The sequence below is a fragment of the Chanos chanos genome, chromosome 5 (genome assembly GCF_902362185.1).
Source record: "Chanos chanos chromosome 5, fChaCha1.1, whole genome shotgun sequence".
NCBI classification, from domain to species: Eukaryota; Metazoa; Chordata; class Actinopteri; order Gonorynchiformes; family Chanidae; genus Chanos; species Chanos chanos.
This window is the reverse complement of record NC_044499.1, coordinates 52,785,416-52,795,543: the sequence shown is the minus strand read 5'-3', so window position 1 is coordinate 52,795,543 and position 10,128 is coordinate 52,785,416. Positions and strand designations below refer to the sequence as shown.

The window sequence follows — 10,128 nt, the reverse complement described above, 5'->3', positions numbered from 1 at the left end:
ACACACACACACACACCCTCTGTCTTTCTCTTTCCCTTACTAACTCTCTCTTTCTCACTCACACACACACACACTTGCTTTCCAGAGCACAGACACCAAAACATTCATACCTCCACACATCTACACACATTGACTAAAACACACACAAAGAAACACAAACTGACACACACATCCACACATACACACATACACACATATAGCACATCCAGCAGAAGTGTGTTTCTGGGCCTGTCACATGCAGACATCCATGTCAAACGCATCTGTCCTGAGAGTCAGTGCAGGAGACAGAGAGAGACAGGGAGCGGCTGAGAGAGACAGGGAGACAAGGCGGATAAAAAGCCAAACAGGATCCACATGCAGCGACCCAGACTGCAGCCGTAGGACGTGAATGAAACAGACAGACAAGAGGAGAAAAAGTCAAGGGAGCAAGAGGAGAAGACAGAGTGAAGGAAAGAGTAAGACAGAAAGAGAGAGTGAAGGAAAGAGGAAGACAGAAACACAGGTAGAAAAACAGAGGGCAAGTGTGGGAGAGGTGACATTAATTATGTGTGACTTTATCTGAGTGTCAGATGCACTGTGCATGACAAACGGCAAAACATAAGGTTCTACAGACTCAGTGAGAATCCAACCAGGGAACAAAGCTGAGGAATCTTTTGGGAAGACGCAGCGACGGCATTGGGACAGAGGAAAATTACCTGTTGAGTTCTGTTAGGGTTAGGGTTAGGGTTAGGGTTAGGGTTAGGGTTAGGGTCACTCCCTCCCACACGAGTGTCAGGATGATGCAGCAGATCCTGCAGGACCTGTTCATAGAGCCGGACCTGCTGGCAGAGCTGAACGACGAGCAGAAACAGATCCTGTTCTATAAGATTCGTGAGGAACAGGTTCGCCGCTGGAATGAGCGCGAGAGCCGAGATCCCAGCCCAGCCATGCGCAAGAAGAGTAAGACTGGAGACTGCTCGGGTTCAGTGTTTTAACTAAGTGTTTTAATGTTCGGGTTCAGTGTTTTAACTAAGTGTTCTAATGTTTGGGTTTAGTGTTTTAACTAAGTGTTTTAATGTTCGGGTTCAGTGTTTTAACTAAGTGTTCTAATGTTTGGGTTCAGTGTTTTAACTAAGTGTTTTAATGTTCGGGTTCAGTGTTTTAACTAAGTGTTCTAATGTTTGGGTTTAGTGTTTTAACTAAGTGTTTTAATGTTCGGGTTCAATGTTTTAACTAAGTGTTCTAATGTTTGGGTTCAGTGTTTTAGTGTAGTCTTTTAATGTTTGGATTTAGTGTTTTAGCGTAGTGTTTTAATGTTTGGCTTCAGTGGAGTCTTTTAATGTTTGGGTTTAGTGTTCTAGTGTAGCATTTTAATGTTTGGGGTTCAGTGTTTTAGTGTAGTCTTATAATGTTTGGGTTCAGTGTTTTAGTGTAGTCTTATAATGTTTGGGTTCAGTGTTTTACTGTAGTCTTATAATGTTTGGGTTCAGTGTTTTAGTGTAGTCTTATAATGTTTGGAGTTTTGTGTTTTAGTGTAGCATTTTGATGCTTGGGTTTAGTGTTTTAGTGTAGCATTTTAATGTTTGGGGTTCATTGTTTTAGAGTAGCGTTTTAATGTTTGGGTTCAGTGTTTTAGTGTAGTCTTATAATGTTTGGATTTAATGTTTTAGTGTAGTCTTATAATGTTTGGGTTTAGTGTTCTAGTGTAGTTTTTTAATGTTTGGGTTCAGTGTTTTAGTGTAGTCTTATAATGTTTGGGTTCAGTGTTTTGGTGTAGTCTTTTCATGTTTGGGTTTAGTGTTTTAGTGTAGTCTTATAATGTTTGGGTTCAGTGTTTTAGTGTAGTCTTATAATGTTTGGGTTCAGTGTTCTAGTGTAGTCTTATAATGTTTGGGTTCAGTGTTTTAGTGTAGTCTTATAATGTTTGGGTTCAGTGTTTTAGTGTAGTCTTATAATGTTTGGGTTCAGTGTTCTAGTGTAGTCTTATAATGTTTGGGTTCAGTGTTTTAGTGTAGTCTTATAATGTTTGGGTTTAGTGTTTTAGTGTAGTCTTATAATGTTTGGGTTCAGTGTTTTAGTGTAGTCTTATAATGTTTGGGTTCAGTGTTTTAGTGTAGCCTTTTAATGTTTGGGTGTGGTGACAAACCGGTCATGGTTGTTTTATTAGACAGAATAGGACCAGTTGTGAACTCCCACATTCTAAACGAAGACTCTGAATTTAAATTGGCCTATAATTCTGGTCTGGTTTAGTACGGTTGTACGTGTAGTTATATTGTAGTATTCTACTTCTGACTCTTCAAAGCCCATAGTGACAGCACAACCAGTTTCAACCAATTTCTTTCTGAAAAATGACATAAACATGTATCATAAACTCTAAAATTATCGACATAATTTATAAGTATAAACAGAACACTCTCTCTCTCGCTTGCTCCTGTATTTACACACACACACACACACACACACACACAAACACACACACAGCAGACATACAACCTTCCTCGCCAACCACACACACACACACACACACACACACACAACACACACACACACACACACACACAACACACACACACACATGTAAAAACATCTTTTAGCCCCTGCCATGTTTCATATGAGCTTCTTTCCTTTGTCTCTCCTCCAACACCAAACGTAGGCCAACAATTGCATGCACAACTAAAACTGGGATGACTGGGCTCCAGTCAGGACTGAGTCTACAGGCTCCAGTTTGCTTATTGTTGTCAATAGAAGTTTTGTGCTGTTGGCATGGACATAGCTGTTTTTAAGATGTACCCAGATTATGAGATCTCTCCGAGGTCTCTGCGACTCTAAGCCATGGCTGCTTTTTCTGAAGCATCAATATCTTTCTCTCTGTGTGCGCAGGGACAAGATGTATGTACAGCCTCTTGCTGAGCGGTGAACCTGTCCTCCAGTGGTTTCAAACTTTTGGATTACTCTCCTGCACTGTACAGCTTTATAATTCACTTCATGCAGTATTTCTGTGTCCATAAGCCAATCAGTGATTTGACTGGTCAGTTCCTTGGCTTTTCTCCAGAGTGATGAATGATTAAATGATTTCACATGCTTGTAACGTCATCCTCATACTCCACTGAAACATAGAAAAAAACAATACAGTTCCTCAAGACTTGGAGGAACTTAAATAAGTGGAATTGTATTCCAGAATAAACTGGCCAAACATTCTGTCACCAGTGCTTTTGAGGAGAAAACAGCATTATCCTTTAAAACTGTGTTAGTATAAAGGAATGCTCTTTTCCCTCACGCCTGAGCATAAAATGTAGCCCATTATCTGTGTTGTTTATTTTATAAAGCCTTTTTATCTTCATTAAGAGAGCCAATCATTTTGAAGTTGAGTGTGCGGTGCTGGCTGGCAATGAAATCCATCAGCAACCGTTAACAATGTCATTATGTCAAATAAGCCTTTTTTTGTAGCTGTGGGGTTAACACACATTGTCAGAGAAATGGTGTCAAATGGGAATTTTATGCAGTAGTTGTTTCAGCAGTGTGCTTGATGAGGTTGGTACAACTCCAGAAATCAGCCGCAGGGTCGTTATGTGAAACCCATCAGAGTGTCTCTGTGTTCTCCCTGTGTCAGGGGGAGAGCAAAACCGGAGTATTTCTCTAATGAGATTCCTACAGCAATGTCTCTGCTGTGTTATCTCTCCTATTCCTCCTGTCTCTGTACATGGCCTCTTAGATTCAGGTGGGTAATCTCCTCGCTGTGTCACGCCGTTGTCTTATCTCTGGGCTCTCTGACAGAGGGTGGTGGGGAACAGGGGAGAGGGGCGACTGTGTGCCAGCTGTTGTCACGGTGACGCTGTGTGATGCCCTCTCTCTGCTCAGGTGGTGGAAAAGGCATCCAATGGCTGTTGGGCTCAGATGGGGAGGTGTGGGTGTGGGTTATGGGGGAGGCTCCAGGAGACAAACCCTTTGAGGACATTGTGGAGGAACTGATGGAGGAGAGAGCCAGGAAACAAGCCCAGAGAGAAGCTCAGGAGCTAAGGTGAGGAGAGAGAGAGAGAGAGAGAGAGAGAGAGAGAGAGAGAGAGAGAGAGAGAGTGATACTGATGCAGGGGGAAAGTATATTAATGGACTGACGAAAGGTAGGAAACAAAAAAGCATTCGATTACTCAGAGGATGCAAAAAGCCAGTGAAAGAGAGATGGAGGAGAGGAAGAGGGGAGTAGGGATGACTTTGTCTGGGGAGAACAAGAGAGGGAGAACAGGGGATGATCATATAAGCGAGAGGGAAAGAGAGTCAATAAGGAGAGTGTGAGAGATGGAGAAGGGAAAGTGGGAATAAGTTTGAAAAAGAGAAAGCGTGTTATGTGTGTGTGCAGAGAGAGAGAGGGAGAGAGAGAGAATGTGTGTATGTATGTGTGTGTGTGTGTGTGTGAGGGAGAGAAGAGATGGGGATGCAGGGCTAGTGTGAGATGTAGGAGGTATGCGTCAGCTTGTGGGAGGGAGAGAGAAAGTTAGCTATGAGGGAGAGGTAGAAAGTTGTAGAGTGTGTCATGAAACCCCTGCTGAATTTGTTGATTTTTTCGGAGGCGTGTGAAGGAGGCAGAGATTGAGAAGAAGTTTCGAGATGCCATGGCGAAGGAGAAGGCTCGATTTGTGGCAGAGAAATGGCGAGAGGAGACAGATGACAGAAAAGCAACCAAACAGGAAGAGGAGGAGGAACACCGCATTCGAGAGGAGCTGAAGGTCACTCTGACAGTGGAAGAACAACAAGACTCTCCCACAACAGTTACAATAACACTACAACCAACAGTTACAGTGACACTACAACCAACAGTTACAATAACACTACAACCAACAGTTACAGTGACACTGCAACCAACAGTTACAATAACACTACAACCAACAGTTACAGTGACACTGCAACCAACAGTTACAATTACACTACAACCAACAGTTACAATAACACCACAACCAACAGTTACAGTTACACTGCAACCAACAGTTACAATAACACTACAACCAACAGTTACAGTGACACTACAACCAACAGTTACAATAACACTACAACCAACAGTTACAGTTACACTGCAACCAACAGTTACAATAACACTACAACCAACAGTTACAGTTACACTGCAACCAACAGTTACAATAACACTACAACCAACAGTTACAGTGACACTACAACCAACAGTTACAATAACACCACAACCAACAGTTACAGTGACACTACAACCAACAGTTACAATAACACCACAACCAACAGTTACACTGCAACCAACAGTTACAATAACACCACAACCAACAGTTACAATAACACCACAACCAACAGTTACAATAACACTACAACCAACAGTTATAGTTACACTGCAACCAACAGTTACAGTGACACTACAACCAACAGTTACAGTTACACTACGACCAACAGTTACAATAACACTACAACCAACAGTTACAGTGACACTGCAACCAACAGTTACAATTACACTACAACCAACAGTTACAATAACACCACAACCAACAGTTACAATAACACCACAACCAACAGTTACAATAACACTACAACCAACAGTTACAGTTACACTGCAACCAACAGTTACAGTGACACTACGACCAACAGTTACAATAACACCACAACCAACAGTTACAATAACACTACAACCAACAGTTACAGTGACACTACAACCAACAGTTACAATAACACTACAACCAACAGTTACAGTGACACTACAACCAACAGTTACAGTTACACCACAACAATGAGGGTTTACATCTCATTTCTCTAAAGCAGTGTTAGGAAAGTGTTCTCTTCAAAGGCCACCCATCTTTTGGATCCTGATTTAACATAACTGAAATCTACCATTCAGAGGCTTATCAGGGTGGCTAATGCAATATAAATAATGGGGGTATAATGAGTTAGGGGCATTAGTTTGAGGCTAGAGAAGAAGCTTGTGTTCTCTGAAAGCCTCCAGAGAACATGCAGCTCAGTAATTCAGCCACCACAATCCCTCTGTCTCTCCACATACAGCCTTGCAGATCAATCTGCATCAGCCTCCTTTCCCTTCTCTGTCTCCTTCAGCTCTCTAATTACATCATTACAATCCTGATTGTGTTAAATTAGTCTAAATTACCGCGTGTTCTGGGTTCAAGTCAGGAGTTCCAGCAGAAGCGTGGCAGTCTTGTTGAATACAGAGAGCCAAGCACTCAGACCTGGCCCAGCCTCATACTGGCAGCTCTGACCTTTAAAGTGAAGGTCTTCTGGTGGAATAACACAGTCCACCACGTCAATAAGAAACACTCTGCCCACTGCAGACTCAATAAAGCTGTGGGGAGGGTTTTATCATACTAACCACTCATCCATGCCTGCCAGCCACAGACAGAGAGAGAGAGAGAGAAAGTTGTCGACCAAACTTTACTTCATCTTTTCTTTTTTTCAACAGAAATGTGAAGAGGAGGAGAGACAGAAGGGTGAGGAGGAAATCCGACAGACAGAGGAGAGGAGAGCAAAGGAGCTGTATATCTCTCTGAAGCAGGAGGAGAGGAGGAGTGAGAGAGATGACAAAGAATGGCAGGAGCAATGTAAGAGAGGACAGAACAGACACAGTGGGCAAGATTCATAAAGCCGACCTGTCAAAATCCTCTCTCTCCCTCTCCCTCTCTCTCTCTCTCTCTCTCTCTCTCTCTCTCCCTCCCTCTCCCTCTCCCTCTCCCTCCCTCCCTCTCTCTCCCTCTCCCTCTCCCTCTCCCTCTCCCTCCCTCCCTCTCTCTCTCTCTCTCTCTCTCTCTCTCTCTCTCTCTCTCTCTCTCTCTCCCTCTCCCTCTCCCTCTCCCTCCCTCCCTCTCTCTCCCTCTCCCTCTCCCTCTCCCTCTCCCTCCCTCCCTCTCTCTCTCTCTCTCTCTCTCTCTCTCTCATCCTCAGTGCGACGCTCCAAGGCGGCGGATGAGGAGATGAAAAGTAAAGCCAGGCGGGCTCGGGATGAGTACAAACGCCAGTCCCTGCGTGCCATTGAGAAGGGCCTAGTGGCTGGTCTCAGCGGATTGTTCCAGAAAACTCACCTGAACGGCTCAGGTCAAAACCGCAGACATATCACAAATCTCGAGCACTCAGGCCAGCCCTCTGAAGCAAGCCAGCCAATCGCCGTGGTTCCTGCCACACCAAACTCCGCCCACTACCGCCGGAGACAAAACCGTCGTCATAGCAGCCCTGCCACACAGGCTCTGTCGGAGAGGTACAATGCTCCTGTTTATCTGAATTATACATCATTTCCCATAAAGATTCATGTATACACCAGCTCATCCTTTACCAACACAGCAACAAACACTTAATAACACTATCTCACTATTTCACTCTCACTCTCACTCTCACTCTGGGGACAAAATGGCAAAAAAGAAAGAAAAAAAATTGAGGTTTTATTTGGTTGAGAATCTATTATAAAATCCTCCTTTATTCACCACCCAAAGTTTGTTTCAGAAAAACCAGAGAGATGTTTTACTGACTTTTACTGGAGACATGAAATTGGCAACACAGTCCACGCAGTACAATGAGCTTCAGAGGACAGGAGGGATTTGACCACATGTTGCCGGTCAGACCTTCTGTGTCGTAGATAATTCTCTCTGAGGTAAACCCTCTCCAGCATAATTGGAAAACTCGGCTCAATTTGGGGGATTTGGGATCTGTGTGCAGGCCTTTGATTTAAAAACATGAGCTGAAAAAGAGAATGAAATATTTACCTGTTTGTTGTTGGGTGTGTGTTCTTTTTTTTTGTTTGTGTGTCAGGTCTATAACTTGAAATGTAATCACAGTTCCCGGAAAGGCCTTGGACAAACCTCTCTTTTAAAAAAGAGAAACGTGAAAAGATTCGTTATCTCACTTGTCTCCTCTCCTCTCCAGTTCCACGTGGCTACGCCCCCCCAGGCCCAACTCACGTGACTCCATCCTGAGATGGTTTAAGGAGGAGCAGAGACCCAGGAGGGCAGGGTATGAGAGAAACAGTGACACCATCGCCCCGTGGTTCCACGGTGGGTAACCACAGCATCATGGGTATTTTTGCCCAGTGGTCCAGTCTTATCCCATATGTTTGAATAGTTACTAGGTTTTAATGAAGGGAACAAGAGAGATGAGTTTTCTGTGTTCTTCTCTCTGGGCCTGGACTTCCACTCGGCTGTGATGAAAACCATCATTTGATTTGAATATGATGCATCAGAGCTAGGGGACAGGAGCAGGTGTGAGTACTGACTGGGTCAGATTACAGAGCACATCTGAGCCGCCTGTCTGATGCGTGTCGAGCCAGACAGGTTAGAATCGCGGTCAGTGTGGGCCGCCGGGGTGGGGAGAGGCTTCCAGAGAAAGGGGGTGAAAGATGCGGTACATAGGGAAACAGATGGACAGACAGTGAAAGTGCGTGTTGGGGTTGGGGTTACAAAAGCAACCAAGTGAGACTGAGGAGCAGACAGAAAGAGTCAGAGAGACAGAAACACAGAGAGAGAGAAATAGAGAGAGAGAGAGAGAGAGAGAGAGAGAAGGAGAAAGAGAGAGAGAGAGAGAGAGAGAGAGAAAGAATGGGGCGGGTCAATAATTCCCAGCGTGTTGCCGTCTTGATTGGGGTCATGTTGTGTGTGGCTTCTGACTGAACTTGATGAAATTAACGAAGTGTCTAACCAATGACATTTGGATAGAGCAGCAGTCTAAGCTCTGGGTCCAGCATCACAACAGGATCAGAGCGCAACACCTGTGTTTCCTGGCACATCCAACGACACACACATACACACACACACACACACACACACACACACACACACACTCACACACTCACACACTCACACACACACACACACTCACTCACTCACTACCGCCCCCTATCTCTCCCTGCTCACCTGCCCCTTCCAGGGATCATCTCACGGCAGGAGTCGGAGTCTTTGCTGATGAACGCATCTGAAGGCTCGTTCCTGGTGCGCGTGAGTGAGCGAATTTGGGGTTACACCCTGTCCTACCGTAGCGCGACCGGCTTTAAGCATTTCCTCATCGATGCGTCAGGAGATTACTACGGCTTCCTCGGAGTCGACCAGAACCGCCACGCGACCTTGGCAGATCTCATCGACTTCCACAAGGTCAGCGGCCTCCACCACAATCTGTCACTTCAGCTTGGACTCGAGAGTTCTTTTTAACAGAGCCCAGACTCTCGCAGAAGTTTCCAGAGTCACACATGCAGCGTGAATGTGAGAGTTTCTCACAAGGTGGTCAGAAAATACATGGTCCATAAATAAACAATAAACAATACTCATGGTCCATGAGTAACAGTTACACACCGCGAACACCTGCACTTCCATCTGCTCTGACCACCAAGAGGGAGAGAGAGAGAGAGAGAGAGAGAGAAAGATTTGGTTTTGACTATCTGGTCCCTTTGATGGTCTCCTCTGTCTGTGTTTTCTCCAGGAAGAAGTGATCACTACGTCTGGGGGAGAGCTCCTGCAGGACCCCTGCAGACCACGGAGTTCAACACAGGATTATGGAGGTCTTTTCCTCTGACCCCCCCCATACCTGCTTGTCATTCCAGCCCAAATGAAACACACACACACACACACACACACACAGAGTTATCACTGTCCATATCCAGGACCTCTGCAGACCACGGAGTTCAACACAGGATTATGGAGGTCTTTTCCTCTGACCCCCGTCATTCCAGCCCAAATGAAACACAGAGAGTTATCACTGTCCATAGCCAGTCAAGGCTCTTCCTCTTGACGGACAAATCGAACACTCCTGCACCGCTGTGGTGGACGGTGGTCTGATGACCCAGGTGTGTTAGCATAGGACTGGATCTTAAGCCTCCACAGCATGTCAGGAGGATTACACACTGTCTCACTTCTCTTACACTAGACCATTACTAATCCTCCCACTCATTTCCAGTCTTAAACAGCCCTTACAAATGCAAATACACAGCAACCGCTCGCATCACGGCCGCGCTTTTCTAACTCACTCTAGATAAGCCCAATGTGTTGCTTCATGTAGGTAATAAATGTGGCATGGATTGAACCAGATAATGGAGATTATGGGTATGTTTTCTGTGCTATTCTGTTAATCTCTGAATCACACTCCACTGCACAAAAACCCTGAGACACACAAAAGCCACCTCCTCTACTACTAAACCTGTTCGGTCGCTCTGCGTAGCCA

The 10,128-nt window shown here is 44.8% G+C and overlaps 1 protein-coding gene across 1 annotated transcript; it reads left to right on the top strand.

Annotated features, from left to right (window-relative positions):
- The first annotated feature begins 776 nt into the window (after nucleotides 1–776).
- Nucleotides 777–9,483, top strand: sh2d4bb (SH2 domain containing 4Bb). Its single transcript, XM_030775533.1, has 8 exons — nucleotides 777–939; nucleotides 3,838–3,997; nucleotides 4,544–4,700; nucleotides 6,398–6,536; nucleotides 6,877–7,186; nucleotides 7,849–7,976; nucleotides 8,845–9,065; nucleotides 9,391–9,483. Exons 1-8 carry the CDS (start codon nucleotides 777–779, stop codon nucleotides 9,481–9,483), a joined length of 1,371 nt encoding a protein of 456 aa, XP_030631393.1.
- The last annotated feature ends 645 nt before the right edge of the window (nucleotides 9,484–10,128 follow it).